The sequence below is a fragment of the Diaporthe batatas genome (genome assembly GCF_019321695.1).
Source record: "Diaporthe batatas strain CRI 302-4 chromosome Unknown Contig00004, whole genome shotgun sequence".
Lineage (NCBI taxonomy): Eukaryota > Fungi > Ascomycota > Sordariomycetes > Diaporthales > Diaporthaceae > Diaporthe > Diaporthe batatas.
The window spans coordinates 950,591-965,976 of NW_025408551.1; the positions used below are offsets into that span (position 1 = coordinate 950,591).

Below are 15,386 nucleotides of genomic sequence, written 5' to 3' on the forward strand. Positions count from 1 at the left end.
TCAGGCTATGGCTGTAACTTACCTTAGTAGGTTTGGGGAAACTTTACTTTTATTGGTTTGGATCATGTTAGCAGATCGTCTCTATGCCGTTGCCTCGACAGTTATAGCGCCCGGGCCATGAAACATTTACTGTTCATCCTAAGCGGCAGGAAGCCGCCTGGTGTAGCTCAGTACACGTTTTCACTGTTTTGAATATACGCCACAGCTACACAGGTACGTGTGTAGGCAGTTGCTGAGGCAGAAGGGCTTAGAGTTTGCGGGCCCCAGCGTCTGCCCAGCATCCGTACGGCCTCTACTTCCTTAGCCGCTTACACCCCAAGATCAGATGATGTCTGTTGCCATTTTTACGCCCCCAAACATAAGTCCGGCCTGTTTCTAGGCATCATCCCTGATATGCAGGCGCGTGCCTGCATTGGCGGAACAATCCTCCCTCCAGGGCTGTTACCTAGGTACAATCTACGGGCTACAGTCAACTACGGACCATCGACTTCATGCATTCAGGTGGAAGCCACGCGCAGGAAGACATCAGCATGAGCCATCTTGCATACCGGGTGAGGGATCACCCATTCCAAAATCTCACGTGGATGGCTGTTCAGCGAGACATATGTCCTGTTTGGACGAGGCTGGGGTTCTTGATTTGCCACCGACGCTCATCATCATCAATACGGGCAACTGCACTTTCAACACAACGCGAAGGCCGTCCTGACTGAGATGCATGCATACGATAATTCTCATTGCCATTACCTCATAGCCGGGCGGCGTTTTAATCAGCTTACGCTCGGAGACGGCAGACGTGAACAGGGGTTGAGTACGGTCTTTGGAGCAAAGATGATGCCCAGTGAGTCTCCAAGCCTGGGCATGGAAGGATTGGCTGTCAGTATGTGAGACACCGTCATTTCTGCACGATACCTGGGCATGGCTCAGTAAGCAATCTCGGCTGGGGTTGTTTCGTGAATGTCCCTACAGAGCACTTGAGTCTACTCAGCAACCCAGATAGCTGACCAGTCGCTGAGGACTCATTAATAATGGCGGTGAAAGAAGTACTTGCTGCTCGGTAGTTATATCCTTGTCGTTGCTCAGTGCCAATGCTGTTGCTGTTACACAAGATTCGCTGTGAAGGGGCATCTATTGTTCACATGCGTACGAAATATTTGAGTGTACATTGAATCATGTGAGTAAGCCTCAGATGATTGAGTTTTGAACACACGTTGCGTATGTCGTCAGGAAGAAGTAACATTTGAACTGTAAAGCGACACCCAGTGCGCGGTTGGCCGCTGTAATGGGAAACAAGGTGGAATGTAAGCAGGAGGAAACGCAAAATCAGTCCAGAATTGCAGTTTATGTCGCAAGTCAACATCCTGCTGCGGATGTTTTCATCAGAGGAAATGAGTGGCAACAACAAGTGGGCAACTGCAGTCGAAAAAGGACAGAACCAGATGCCAGTGGCATCAACTTAGAATGATGGTCGTTTGCCCCTGACCACAAAAATCCCAGGTGCTTCAACTACTAGGGAACATTCCCGGCTCGAAAAGGCCAAACAGGCCCATGAGCTCTCCAAAGGCATCGCGTGTAAGTTTTGACACCAAAATTGGCAGATGGTTCGCAAGTCAGGTCACTGCTCTCCAGCCCTAGATGCTTCACTTTTCCCAGACATCTGCATCTTTGCACCCATTGGCACCATTCGTGTTTTTCATGCGCACTTGAACATTCGACCAACAAAGCTTTGACCACCAAGTGTTGCCTAACTGGAGCAATTGAGGTCACCTGCAACCATCGTGGCATCTCCAGTGTCCAAAACCTCAATCGTTCCTTCGTCTCTCTCCTGCTTCTGTCTTGACCATTATCTCTGAGAATGGACTCCAGCCAACCCAAGAGCACAGCCTTCTCAGGCTACGACGTGTCTGGGTCGTCGCCTCCCAACGGCCACCGCGACCATCGCGACAGCACGTCACCCACTTCTCGCAACGACGCCGACCCATTGAACACGCGCCCCAACACCTCGGGCTCTGATCACGACTCCTGGTCCAGCTACCCGTCCCGCCACACGCTGCCCGACAACGCCGCCATGGCGGCCCCGTTCGAAGTCCCCAAGCTGTGGCGGGAGGCAATGCAGTGCGTCAGCATCAACGCGGGCCTGTACCCCAAGCAGATCCTCCAGAAGTACTACGAGCTGTACCCGGCCCAGGCCGCCGCCCACCCGGGCCACGTCGAACTCGACGTGTGGCGGTCCAAGAGGGCCACCGTCCGCGGCATCAGGAGCGTGCACATCCGCTACCTCGACAGGGACCCGGGCAGGATCTACCTGATGGTCATCTTCGTGGACGAGCTGGACCCGAGCACCAGGTCCCCCATCGTCCGCCTCGTCACCAACACCTCGATCCACCACGTCCTCGAGGAGCCCTGCGAGAACTGCCCGCTCTGGCTCAAGGTCCACTCCGGCGCCGGGCCGCATGCCAGCTCGCCCTACCGGATCATACCGTGCTGCGACCGGTGGGCCGAGTGTGCCGACTTTGGGGAGCCCATCTCCGACGAGGAGAAGCAGGTGCCCGCGATGGTGTCGAAGCTGATCGAGGAGCTGCAGCGAAAGAGTTTGCTTTTGCACGCCAAGGAGCGAGAGATTGAGGCCAAGGATGACCAGCTGCAGCGACTGCGTGAGATGACAGACAAGGGCGTGGATCATGCCCGCGGTGGCGCAGCTCTGACGCAGGTAATACGGCTATTTCCCAACTACCAAGTCGACGCCGGTACGTTGGAGCAGTACTGCCTGCCTGCGCTCGTCGTGGGCATCTTCTTGGTGCTGTGGGCTTTGAAATGATGACAAGAAATGTGACAATCCTTCGCGTGCCAAACAGTGGCTGAAGGAAGGAGCACATTGGACATGACACCAAGGATTTGGAAAGCACTCGGCCTTTAGAGAGGCAAACCATTCAATGTTTGTTGCGGTGGGGTTTTAAAAAGCACAGAAGGGCAGTGTTCGCCTGCTTCGTCATCACTCAGATAGAAATGAAGTTGCGAAAATTCCGGCGGTTTTTACAATTTCGAAGACACTTTAAGCTTTCGGCCGATAATCACAAAGTCACGCGATGTGACCATCACCGGAGCTACCTCTCCTCTCGGTCTCGATCTTGTAGACGAGCTTCTCAGCACTGATGGGCCTCATATGCTGCTCCGTCCTCACATGACCTCGACTCGTCACTCCGGTTCCCAACACCGCAAAGCCGTCTGGCACGACATTTTCCAGCCCACCGGGCATCAAACGGATCGGATTGGGTTGCAGGAGACCTCCGTCGGACAGCCACTTGTAGAAGGCGGTCGCGAATGACCTTTTAGCTGGGGATGTGCGCACCACCAGGTTGTGGTACTCGATGTCCTCGCCCAGGCCTTCCCAGACCGCACCGTAGATGGGCTCCGTGTTGACACCCTCGGGCTCCCACGCGCCGGCCTCCTTTGATCTTACCACCGCCAGCTTGCCGCCCGCTCTGAGTGTTGAGCTGACTTCTCTGACTGTCGATCCCTCGGATATAGCATCATATGCATAGTGGACCCCGCCAGATGACAACCTCCGGACCTGCTCCGGCCAATTCCGGTCCCTGTAGTCCACCAGGTGATCGTACGCATACGGCTCGTCCTTCAGCATGTACCAGTTTCGCGGGTTCGCCGCCCCGATGAGCCTGATCCTCCGGCCGGTGTGCTCCGCGCTCCGCCGGACAAGCTGTGCAACGTATAACCCCACGGAGGTCGATGCACCCGACACGAAGAAAGAGATGATGACGCTCTGCTGCTGCTGCTGCTGCGCACCTGTACTGACGTCAGATGCAGTACATTCCTCGCTCCGCACGCGCTTCAGCACCCCCTCGTCCGAGTCGTCCTCCCACCGGAAGGGCGCATCGAGGCCCATCCGGAAGAACAGGCCCTGGGCGGCGGTGAGTGCACAAAGGCTGACGGCCGCGGCCTGCTCGTAGGACACGTTCCCCGGCACGCGCCAGACGAGGTCGGCAGGGCACACGACATACTCGGCGAAGGCACCGGGGCGGTCGTTGACGCTGCAGGCGCCCTGCAGGAACCCTGCGACCCTGTCACCACGGTTGATGATGCGGGAGGACAGGGTGGTGGAGGAGCGGCGGAGCCTGCTGCCGCCGGGGACAAACTTGGGGGGCGGCCAGGCTGGCTCCGTGGGGTTCCTGGAGTCGGATGGGGACTGTGGTGGGCTGATGGGGCTGGGGCCGCGGGCGACGACCAGGCCTGCGAAGTCGCTGCCCACGATACGGCCTGTGGCGCCAAGGGGCTGCGAGGTGTAGAGGGCGTCGACCGGGTTCAGGGCGATGGCCTTGACCGCGATAAGGAGCTCGTTGGGGCCGGGCGTGGGGGGGATGGGCAGGTCCTGGACGGTGGCGGTCTTGTTGTCTGCGTCGAGGACGAGTGCTTTCATGGTGGACAATTGGGCCGGGCCAAGATGATGGACTGCTTGTTGGTTAGCTGAGGTTCTGTCTGCCCGTTGTTCGAGGGCACATGGCTGTAAAACGTTTATGATGATTTGTTTTTTTGCCCCGGGCCCTGCGGTGTGCTTATGTCCAACAGGACCTGATAGAGGTGGCGTCGATGAGTTGAGTTAGGTAGGTCGCTAATAACAAGTCTGATCTCGGATGTCACGTAATGTGCATGTCTTGTCCCGCCTTGTGTCCCGCAAGCAGAGCAGAGCGGCATGGACTAGATGCCTGATTAGTTGTGTTGGCTATCAGGCAGTCAGGTCACAGGCAAGTGTGCCATTGGCTGGGCAGCTCACAGCAGCTCCTTCCTGAGGGGAGAGGGCATGACGGCAAGCAATTTATTCCTGCGTCTCCATGGCGGCGTCGAGACTCAGTCCACCAAAGCACGGCTACCCAAGCACATTAGTACATTACAGTAGTACATTAGCTTGCACCCCGGGCCACCCTACACCTTCCCCAACTGCGCCGTGTGACACCTGCACGCCTGCACGCCTCCTCAGAGACCGTTCTAGATCTTGCACGACTGCTCGACCTGCCTTTAATCTGCACATTTATGCCGCCTCTCCTGTTGACATGAGAGAGCCGTTATCTTGTGGGGGGAGTTGACCACAGATAATGTGCTTACTCACCCACGTAAGCAACTGCAGACAGTCCAGATTGGCCAGGCAAATAGTCAAATCAAGCCAGCTCATTTCGTATCAAATTGATACGAACATCACTTCATAAAGGCCAAGTCAACGTTCCACTGCCTTGGTTGCCTGTTGCTGAGCCAGCATTGAGCAACCCACCGGCACCAAAGTCCAGTTGCCCCAGAACGGATTATCCAAATTAGCTCTCATCAAGGGCTTCATTTCGAGATACGAAATTGCGCACCGGCAGAAGGAAGTTGATAGATTATTGTGTCAGTCGTTGGCCATCTAAGACATGCTCAGAAACGTTGTCTCATCTTGTGACCCGTGTCTTAAACCAAGCCATGGCTTGCAGTAGCCCGTGCGAGCCGACTCGGGAACAGAGCCTCACAGGTGCATTATGTCTGCCTCGATGGCAGTGCCCCGAGAGCGACTGTTGACGACATCCAGCAGTAGACGTCAGAAGAAATAAATACATATGAGAGTCCAGTGAGCGTACCTCGGCAGCATGCTTTGCATATCTTCGTCCCATAATTAACTATGTGCCATCGTGTCCATCCCATCAATGAATTATTACGTCGGCTGGGCTCTCAGGAGACCCAGGCGCAACTAGCCAGGGTCGGAAGGCTCCCGTGGCCTGCAGGTCGTCATGGCCTAGAGGGGCAGCAAGAGATGGCCCCAATCGGTTATTTCATGCGACTGGTGCCAAGTGCATGGAAGGGTGATCAACAACATCGTCATCATCACCATCCTAGAATTCACCTGGCAGTTAAAAACCACATCCTGCATCCACCATTTCACAACCTTGGAAGTCTATACTTGCCCTAAGTTCTACCTTGATTGTGTCAACAGTGTCCAAGAACCAAAATAGAGTTCAACTCCAACATCGCGGTCATGGGGTTCTTCGGCCTCATCCTCATCATCGCCCTGCTAGGCGCAGGGCTCCTCTACCTAAACCTGGACCGGATCGTCAATTACGTAGCCCAGACCCTGGTCGACGCCTCCAAGATGGAAATCACATCCATTGAGATCACAGGGTGCGACGAGACAGGCTTCACAATCAGCCTCAGCGCGAGGATCTACGACACTGGTCCCCTCGAGGCCACCATCTCAGACATGGTCCTCTCCATGTTCGCCACCAAGTCAGGCAAGGAGTTCGCCAGGGTGCGGCTGCCCACCATCAACGCGACGCCCGAGGGGACGGTGTGCGAGGTGTTTGAGCAGCGTGTCGAGATCCTCGACTTCGACGCCTTCGACACCTTCAACAGGAACCTGCTGCTGCAGGGGGAGCTGCCCGCGTACGTGAGGGGAAGCGGCAAGCTCACCGTCCCCCGGCCGGTGCCGCTGAACACCGTGGTGCGGTACGACAAGGTGGAGGTGCTGCGGGGGCTCGACGGCGTGCATATCAGCGTGCTCGAGACCCGCAAGCCGTCGCGGTCGCTGCTCAAGGGGAAGCCCACCGAGATCGAGGTCGACGTGTGTATCGCCTCGGGCTCGCCGGTGGCCATCCACATGGGCCGGACGCAGGTGTCGATTGTCTACTCGGGCATGCAGATAGCGACTGTGGAGGCGGACCTGTTCCTGAAGCCCGGGGACAACAAGGTCACCTTCACGGGGGCAATGGACGTCTTGTCGATCGGGAAGAACCTTGGGACAGGGCTCAAGTTCTTGCGCCAGGATATCGCTGGTGGTCAGGACACGACTGCGTTCGTCAAGGGGGCTAAGGGTGCCCAGTGCGAATGGCTTGACAGGACGGTCCGGCAGATGAACAGCAAGATTGTGATGGGTTCCACCATGGCGGACCTGGTGAGGAGCATATCCAAGGTAGAGGAGGGTTCATGACATCTGGATGGTGCGACCAATGCTGCGTAATGGACGCTTCTGATAGCAACGCCTCTCTTTTCTTCTCCCATCGCATTAAAAAGGTGCCATAAGCTGTGGCCAATCAGTGAGAGAAGCCCAGGTATCATGACCCTTTACCAGCCTGCATCTTCAAGGCCCGAACTCTCTCGTCTAGCAGCCACATGGTATAAGCCCTGTGTAGCCTTGACACCCATTCCGGGATGGTCTTTTGGTTCTTGCCCTCGCTGTCGGCCCACTCATAGTCATGAGCGGAGCCGAACCGCACCTCGACCATGCCGGTCTTGTCCACGTCGCCGACGCTGAACTCGTGGCGTCCGCCGCTCATGAAACGGAAAGGGTAGCCCCAGTCCGCGGCGGCAGTGCGGCAGAATGCCACAAGGTGTGGTGGGAATACCCACTGGACGAGCAGGGGCTCAGGGTGGGCGAGCGGGCGGAAGACGGACGGAGGTTCAGAGGGGACCCTCAACACCTCGAAGACGCCATTGAGGAGCCTCTGGCCCCTGTGAAAGCCATGGTCGCCGACGTCGCCCGTGCCGTTGGAGAATCCACCAAAGAGCTTGCCCTCGAGCTGCAGCACGGGTGAGCGCAGGAAGAGGCGGGCCCAGGCCTCGTCGGGACTCAGCCTGCGGCCGGAGCTTGGGTCATGTTGCTCGTGCAGGACTGCTGCTGGCACCCTGGCGCTGTAGACGTCGATGTGAGGGGTGTGGTGTCTTCCGGGGTGCAGGTAGGTGTTTGCTGAGGCAGTCCTGAGGGCGGAAGTTGATGCAGTCTCGGGCTGGAGGCGTGGGTAAGTCGCCTCGAGTCGCGTGACCGCCGCGTAGACGTAGCAGGCTGGCCCGCCAACCACCGCAGATGTTATGGCCAGGCGACGTAACAACGCCATGGCTAGGTGATCAAGTGTCGGTCCGAGTGACCTCCCGCCCAAAAGTGAAATGGCCCAGCCAGCCAGCCGAGGCTGATCAGAGGAGATGCCGTGGCAAGCGTGGGAAGGGAGCTTGGGCTGGGCCTCGGCCTAGAACGGGCGTGCACTGGGCAGTGTGAGCAGTCAGTCCAACTGCTGTCCCGGTAGTGCCCGATCCGACAGGCCCTGTCCTGGTCCGCTGGTCCTCATGTGCTGCACCCCGGATTCCCAGCGTCCTTGTCCCCAAAGTGGCAGAGCTGCCCCACCAGCCCACCTCGCAAGCTCGCCCAAGGGTTCCCCGCAAGACTCCAACGTGGACGGACACCTGGAATCACAAGCTCGGCTTGCGGTCGGCTAACCCCAAAACGGCGACGTCACTGCTCCCCTTGCGCGCGCCGCATTCATCAGGGCACCGACTGTTTGACTGACGTGTGAGCGAGTGAGTCTGTCGTCTGGGCATCATCACATGGGAATTACCTGCCTCTATTGCCGTTGTGTATCTGTCATTGTCGACTGTCGTGCAGCAGTCAGAGGCTACTACTAACTGACAACGAAGCAATTGAGGTCAAGAAAATGCATCTGGCATTGTACAGAGGATGTGTGATGCTGCAGCATGAATCAATTGGCTTATAACAAAGCCAGAGTTGGAGATTGGTTCCTCCGCTGCGCCGAAGCCATCCCCAACTCTGGTCCCTCTCAGTCCCTCACGGCCAAGTCCCTGCGCCCGAACGGGCTGCAACCGAATTATACTCCTGACACTTGATGGTGCTGGTACGGTGTGTTAGTAGAGTCGAGCGCGCCCAATTAACAAGCTTGAAACCTTGGAAGTACCTCAGTACCTGGTCGCGGCTTGGTACCTCGCTCCCAAGCCTTATTACACATTTCCTAACAGCCGCGGACCAAGGGCATTTCCCCCTTGAGCCGCCTCTCTGTCTCTCTTTGAGTCACACTGCCCATGCTGTCGGCTCGATCCTGTCCCTTTCAGTCCTAGTTATGCTTTTGGTTCCTCGCTTGCCTCGCTTCTGTGGCCTGGTCTAATATAGAACGGCCCGTCCCTGCCCTTCTCTTCTCGCCCAAGGTTGAGGTTCCTCTGTCACATGCTTGTTTTCCATGCTTGATACCCCCTTTCCTACTCCTCATATTCTTCCTTCTTGTCGCCGATACTTCCATCGCACCTTTGTCTTCAGTCCTAGGCTATACTAAGTAGTACTATCTGCTAAATTTCTCTTTGGGATACGGGAAAGACGTTGCTGCTGGCGCGAGTACAGAGACCGGCGCAAGCCAGAGGGATCATTGCCGAGACAGGACGACGGCGATAGACACACAGCAGCATGGCGACCAAGGTACAAGGGAAAGATGGCAAGGCGCCACCAGGAGCGGCTGTCAACCTCATAGCAGGAGGTGGGGCAGGCATGATGGAGGCATTGGCCTGTCATCCACTGGGTATGTGTCCCAAGGACCTGTTCCTCGCCGACCCCGACCGACACGCATCACACACGCTGACCCTCACCTCTTTGCGGCCAAACAGACACGATCAAGGTCCGAATGCAGCTCTCGCGCCGCGGCCGGACACCAGGGTCCCCCAAGCGGGGCTTCCTGCTCACGGGCGCCCACATCGTCAAGCGCGAGACGCCCCTCGGCTTGTACAAGGGCCTCGGCGCCGTCATGACCGGCATCATCCCCAAGATGGCCATCCGGTTCACCTCGTTCGAGGCCTACAAGCAGATGCTGGCCGACAAGGAGACGGGCGCCGTGACGGGGCGCGCCACCTTCCTGGCCGGCCTGGCCGCCGGCGTCACCGAGGCCGTCGCCGTCGTCACCCCCATGGAGGTCATCAAGATCCGCCTGCAGGCCCAGCACCACAGCCTGGCGGACCCCCTTGACATACCAAAGTACCGCAACGCCGCCCACGCGCTGTACACCGTGCTTAAGGAGGAGGGCGTCGGCGCCCTCTACCGCGGCGTCAGCCTGACTGCCCTGCGCCAGGGCTCCAACCAGGCCGTCAACTTCACCGCCTACACATACTTCAAGGAGGCCCTCATGGCGTACCAGCCGCAGCGCGAGGGCAACGGCCTGCCTGGCTACCAGACAACCCTCATCGGGCTTGTCAGCGGCGCCATGGGCCCCCTGAGTAACGCGCCGATCGATACCATCAAGACGCGCCTGCAGAAGACCCCGGCCGAGGAGGGCGTCAGCGCCATGAAGAGGATAACAGCCATTGCCGGGGATATGTTCAGGTAAGTCAGGCCGCTACCGCAAGCACCCGAGGTTTTGGCCGCGCCCCTACGGTAAACTGACATGCGTTGTCGAATAGGCAAGAAGGTGTCCATGCTTTCTACAAGGGTATAACGCCGCGGATAATGCGCGTTGCGCCGGGCCAGGCTGTCACCTTCACAGTGTACGAGTACCTCAAGGACAAGATCGAGCGTAGCCAGTGGACGTCTGTCGGAGGCAAGTACGAGGAGTAGACGTGCGTACACTGTCAGCTCGATACCACGGACGCATAGAGGGCGGGAAGCAGGTGAGGGCTGGGCATCTTTCCCCTTGTAAGCTGGGGACTCGGCGATCAGAGCAGTAGCATTTAGCCTGTAATTTTGAACATGAATCCCTCTTGGGCAGCATCCATCCTGAACGCACAACCTGCCGCTCTCGGTATATTGTAGGACTAGCCGCTGCTCGTGAACACCTGTCGGTATTTAGCTCTCAACCAAACTTTGCATGCAAGCATGCATGTATTGTAAACGAATCCCATGTTGTTCTCTTCCCGTCATAACCTAGTCGCTCGCCTTACCGGCCGGGCCTCTTGGGCCTGCTGAAGCCCTTCCGCGCCTCGACCTTGGGGTGCAGCTCGGAGAGGACGCCGTCCTCGGTGATCTCGCTGGGATCCTCGACCTCGAACTTCTTGTCCACCTCGAGCCCGCACTCGCTGGCGGCCGCGTCCAGCACGGCGCGCTTCATGAGCGGGTACAGCATGCGGTCCTTGATGGCCCTGCGGCCCGTCGTGACGGGGCACGTGTAGAAGAACAGGAGCGGTGCGCTCTGGCTCCCGCCGTGCTCGTGCGCGTAGCGGAAGAAGGTGAACCGCGGCTCGGAGGTCGAGATGTCGGAGGTGAGCTCGGATATCGAGGCCGGCGCGGACGAGTCCGGGACGAGCTCGACCTTTTCGGTCTCTGGGTTGATTTTCTGTGGCGGGACGAGAGGGTGTGGTTAGTGCAATCGTGCTCCCTCCGGCCACCCATCGATTTACACGGGGGGTTTGGGGGGGGGGGAGCTTGTAGTAGCATACCAACATTACCAGGCTCCTACCGCCGTCAGGCTGCAGCTCTTTGAGAGCCGCCAACGCGTCGTCGAGCACGGGCATGGCCATGCGCTGGCCGAGGTTCAGCTCCCTGGAGCCAGTGCCCCTGGCGCCCTCGGCGGCCTCGGCCTGCTTGACGCTCTCGAGGTCCCTCTCCTGCTCAGTCAGGGGTGCCTCGAGCTTCTCGTGCTTGTCGTGCCTCTCGAAGCCCTCGGGGGTGAGCTCGTCGCGAGTGGTGGCGTAGATGGTGTCGCGGAAGTGCTCGCGGCCGAGCTCGCGCACCAGGGTCAGCCTGGTCGACGCGAACAGCATCTTCTGCCGGACCTTGGCGATGTCCGGGATGTAGCTCACGGCGACCAGGCGCGGGGCGGTGTCGTAGCGCTTCAGGAGGAGGTACAGCGGCTCGGCGTCGGCGAGGGCGGGCTGGACGAGGGCGGTGACGTTGTCGGCGAAGGTGGCGGAGGGCGATGAGGCGGTCAGCAGGGAGACGGGAGTGAGGGATTCATTTTCGATGGTAGCCAGCAGTCCAAAGTGCTCGTCGTTCTGTAGGAGGTCGGTGAACTTGGAGGTGAGCTCCTGCGATGCTGTTGAAGCGGGCTGTTGTCAGTGCCTGGGGACGTTGAAGGGGAGAGGCATTCCGGATCTCTGACATACCCGATATTCCTGACTGCATCTTGACGGTCTGGTGTTGTTAAAAGGCGTGTCTGGTTTCTCTGCTTGGCTTGCAGTGCAGTCAAGATGACCTTTTGGTCTGCTTGATGCAAGAGGAGTTGTTCTACTGTGTAGTGTTTAGGAGGTACCTAGGTACCTAGCCACTCGCTGCGGCTATGGATGGAGCATCGTGCGACGTGTGTAGCTCTCAGGGGCTCCAGTTGGCGGTTGGCGGGTTGGCGGGGTCCTGCTATGGCCTGCAGACAACAATGACGCACCTCGACCCGACCATTGACGTTGCTGGAGCAGCCAGCCAGCTTGGGAGCTCCTAACCCTACAGCCCCGGTTGATGTGCGTCCATTTCTCTGCAGAGTCCTTTTGGAGAAACGCAGCAATCTCCTTCTTGTCGCCCCAGCCCGACCTTCGTCTCGGCGTGGCCGTTCCGTGCTTGAGGCATTGCGTGATGGGTCCTCAAGCTAGGGGCCAACACTTCCGTGTGCATGGTCGTGAGTTCCAGCTCAAAGCTCAGCCATGAGACGGACGATGTCACTGCTTGGCTGCATCTCTGTGGCCTGTCAATGCCAGTCGCCCAGTCGCCCAGTCGCCCTGAAGACAGGCCTACATCTCAACTCGGCCGTCGAGGGCGATTTCATGCAGTACCCACTGAGGCATCCTACCCTTGCGTTGGGTTTGCATGTCATCGTCAAAGATGGCTTCCGACGGGAGTGTGCTCCCATGCGGCAAGACGCGTGGAGCAGCGGCCAAGGCGCGGCAGAGGTCGAGACGAGACAGGCGCGAACCATGATGGGGGCTTGGTGTTTGGCCTGCTCAGCCGTAGCGCCGGCTAAGCGGCTACTGACTCTCTGCTTCGCCGCCCAGCAGCCGTGAGGGCCTCGTTTGCGCTTCCTGAAACAAGGCGCCAGGACGGCTCTGTCAGGCTGGGGTGCTGAGGTCTGCCTGGGCTCGACCTAGTACTACATACGGTGGCATCCAGGTCGGAGAGTTTCCAACCATTAGTGACGCCCACGACGATGCCCTTTTGAGTCAGTCCCACAGCTCATGCCTCTCGGGCCTTTCCTCAACCTTGTTTATTGCCCGATGCTAGTTCGCTTTGGATCAGCTCTCGGGATGGGTTGTTTCGCATCTCCAAGGGCGTCAGTCAGTCAGCCAGCCAGTCAGTCGACATGAGTGCCTGATTCTTGACTGGCTGCATGGTCTCGCCCGGAGATGGCCGTCGATAGCTGCTTCAACCCTTCAGACCTGCGAGGAGATGGGATATCGACCCTAACCCAGGGTCAAACATCACTCTTCCTTGGATCTTGACATCACAAAGGCCTTGTCTTCAACACCTTCTTAGCTTCTTTACACAGTACTCCGTATGCGGCGGGCTTGAGGAGTGGCGTAGCGACCACCTCGCTTCGGGCAGAGAGAGATACCCAGCTAGCTAGCCGGCTAGTCAAACACGTTGTTTCGTTTCATCGTCTTGTGGATCTTCTTCAGCTCTCGCAGCCCTGCCCGAGCCGTCCCTCACAGGGATTCAGGGATCCGGGCTCAACACTGCCTAAAGGAGAAGCCACCCTTGTCGCTGGTCAGGGTTTGATTCAAGGGGCAATACGAACCCACCGTCCTGGATCGCACTCGACCTTGCAGGCTGCCGCCCATAGTGGAGGCCCCAAGACGATCCAGAACCCAAGGCTTTCGAAACTCCAGACAGGTTGACGTAAGGCTTTAAGAATCAATATCTCTTGAGCGGGCCCCTCTTAGGACAATGGCAGCGTACCTTCTTCTCTGATGCCGCGTGCAGCCTCCCTCTCTGCCGTTCCCACCAGTTGACCACAATCACACAAACACACACCTTCACCCATCACCCCCCAACATGACAGGGACTCAAGAGGCGAGCCACCTCTCCGACTCGTCGTCCCGACGGGTCGAAAAGGATTTGCCACCTTCGCCACCCAAATCCGCAGCTGTCGAGACATTTTCACAGGCCCAATTTCAGAAGCAGATGCAGCAGGGTCAACAACAACAAAGTTCGGGGGCTCTCATAGAGATAGTGGACTTGCCTGCACCACACAGCGGTCACATCAGAATACTGCAGATCAGCAGGCCATCCGCCTCCAATGCCATCTCATACGCATTGCTCTCCGCCCTGCGGAAGGAGATCCAGACAATTCAAGCACAGTACAGCCAGTTTACGGGCGCAGAGATGCCATGGACCGAAGGCGATATCAAAGGCCCAACAAGAGCCTTGATCATAGCTTCAGCGGTCGATTCATGCTTCTCTGCTGGTGCGGATCTGAAGGAGTTGGTAGGATTCACGCAAGAGCAGTAAGTCTTTTTGCTCTTTTGTCTCCTGTGGCCATGAAAACCATATCTGGCAAGTTGCTTGCCATGACTCGGTCGCTGATCTTTCGGGAAAAGGGTATCCGGCTACTTCTCGTCATTAAGAGATACGCTGAAAGCACTCTCAAATCTTCCGATACCTACCATCTCAGCAATCGGCTCGAGCGCATTTGGAAGCGGCTTCGAGCTTGCCCTGGCTACCCATTTCAGGATCATGTCATCAAATGCCTACATCGCACTCCCGGAGACCGGCCTCGGCATAATCCCAGCCGCAGGTGGTACCCACCGCTTATCCACGCTCATAGGCGTCGCGCGCGCACGCGACATCATCCTGACGGGCCGGCGGGTGACGGCGCCAGAGGCGGTCTCCATGGGAATCGCAAACAGGATGGTGGATATGGCCGCGGACGAGCCAGGTCTCCAGGATCTGCCCTTCCTCGGGGTTGCGCGGCGCAAGGTCCTGGTCGAGGCCATCCGGCTGAGCGAAGAGATCTGTGAGGGCGGTCCTGTAGCTGTGAGGGCAACGATACAGGCCCTGAAGGAACCCAGTGAGAAGTCGGAGAAGGCTATGATGGAGAGAGTTGTGGGGAGTGAGGACTGGTTCGAAGCCCTGAGGGCCTTCGGAGACAAGCGGAAACCGGTGTTCAAGGGCAGATGAATGCCCAGGTGGGAGTCGAACTGGCCCTGGAACGTATATCAACAAATAATTATGTCGTCTTTAAATACCCATGATGACCTGTAAAAGGATATGGGCCGCTTCGTTCTTAGACGAGAATTATCATATGTTGATACGAGTGTGGGTATCCCATTGACTTCAGGACTTCATCTACTTTCGGCGGCGCTAAAGGTGTTCAACGTTCATTATCTAGTGCCTGGCCTATATCAAATTGATTCTTCTTTCGGCAATGTCATGCCCAGCTCACCCTTGGAAGCCAAGCGATGAAAATATTGTTCTGGCGTGTTGCAACCTTAAGGTTCCACGTTTCTGGTTGACAGTACTAACAACAAAGAGTAGTCAAATTGCATAGATCACCCAACAATAATGTGCTCTCGCCTTTTGTCAAGCAGAAGGGATATCACATGTCATGAAAGTCCGTCCATGATTTATAGTTTGGGTGACTCCGGCCATTGTTTTCCATTCAGAGTACTCTTGCTTACGCTTTTCTAGGCAGGCCAGCTAGTTAGATATCCAGGTATGAACACAGCTGTGAGCT

General features: G+C 57.5%; 7 protein-coding genes across 7 annotated transcripts; 4 read left to right on the forward strand and 3 right to left on the reverse strand.

Annotated features, from left to right (window-relative positions):
• Positions 1-842: 842 nt before the first annotated feature.
• KVR01_004070 (uncharacterized protein) lies at positions 843-2,889 on the forward strand. The gene is made up of 3 exons (XM_044790604.1): positions 843-877; positions 1,014-1,171; positions 1,251-2,889. The coding sequence occupies exon 3, from the start codon at positions 1,853-1,855 to the stop codon at positions 2,813-2,815; it is 963 nt and encodes a 320-aa protein (XP_044646234.1). The 5' UTR covers positions 843-877; positions 1,014-1,171; positions 1,251-1,852; the 3' UTR covers positions 2,816-2,889.
• Positions 2,890-3,009: 120 nt separating this feature from the next.
• KVR01_004068 (uncharacterized protein) lies at positions 3,010-4,810 on the reverse strand. The gene is made up of 2 exons (XM_044794720.1): positions 4,523-4,810; positions 3,010-4,461 (listed from the first exon to the last, which is right to left on the reverse strand). Exon 2 carries the CDS (start codon positions 4,427-4,429, stop codon positions 3,077-3,079), a length of 1,353 nt encoding a protein of 450 aa, XP_044646232.1. The 5' UTR covers positions 4,430-4,461; positions 4,523-4,810; the 3' UTR covers positions 3,010-3,076.
• Positions 4,811-6,010: 1,200 nt separating this feature from the next.
• On the forward strand, positions 6,011-6,958 carry KVR01_004256 (uncharacterized protein; the record flags this gene model as incomplete). Its single annotated transcript, XM_044783563.1, has 1 exon — positions 6,011-6,958. One exon carries the CDS (start codon positions 6,011-6,013, stop codon positions 6,956-6,958), a length of 948 nt encoding a protein of 315 aa, XP_044646420.1.
• Positions 6,959-7,082: 124 nt separating this feature from the next.
• Positions 7,083-7,862, reverse strand: KVR01_004515 (uncharacterized protein; the record flags this gene model as incomplete). Its single annotated transcript, XM_044792942.1, has 1 exon — positions 7,083-7,862. One exon carries the CDS (start codon positions 7,860-7,862, stop codon positions 7,083-7,085), a length of 780 nt encoding a protein of 259 aa, XP_044646679.1.
• A 1,349-nt stretch (positions 7,863-9,211) lies between these two features.
• On the forward strand, positions 9,212-10,348 carry KVR01_004137 (uncharacterized protein; the record flags this gene model as incomplete). Its single annotated transcript, XM_044787333.1, has 3 exons — positions 9,212-9,281; positions 9,409-10,117; positions 10,195-10,348. The coding sequence occupies 3 exons, from the start codon at positions 9,212-9,214 to the stop codon at positions 10,346-10,348; spliced, it is 933 nt and encodes a 310-aa protein (XP_044646301.1).
• Positions 9,767-12,130, reverse strand: KVR01_004837 (uncharacterized protein). Its single transcript, XM_044790454.1, has 3 exons — positions 11,833-12,130; positions 11,167-11,762; positions 9,767-11,063 (listed from the first exon to the last, which is right to left on the reverse strand). Exons 1-3 carry the CDS (start codon positions 11,849-11,851, stop codon positions 10,668-10,670), a joined length of 1,011 nt encoding a protein of 336 aa, XP_044647001.1. The 5' UTR covers positions 11,852-12,130; the 3' UTR covers positions 9,767-10,667.
• A 104-nt stretch (positions 12,131-12,234) lies between these two features.
• Positions 12,235-15,078, forward strand: KVR01_004261 (uncharacterized protein). The gene is made up of 2 exons (XM_044791288.1): positions 12,235-14,157; positions 14,251-15,078. Exons 1-2 carry the CDS (start codon positions 13,706-13,708, stop codon positions 14,828-14,830), a joined length of 1,032 nt encoding a protein of 343 aa, XP_044646425.1. The 5' UTR covers positions 12,235-13,705; the 3' UTR covers positions 14,831-15,078.
• Positions 15,079-15,386: the final 308 nt, after the last annotated feature.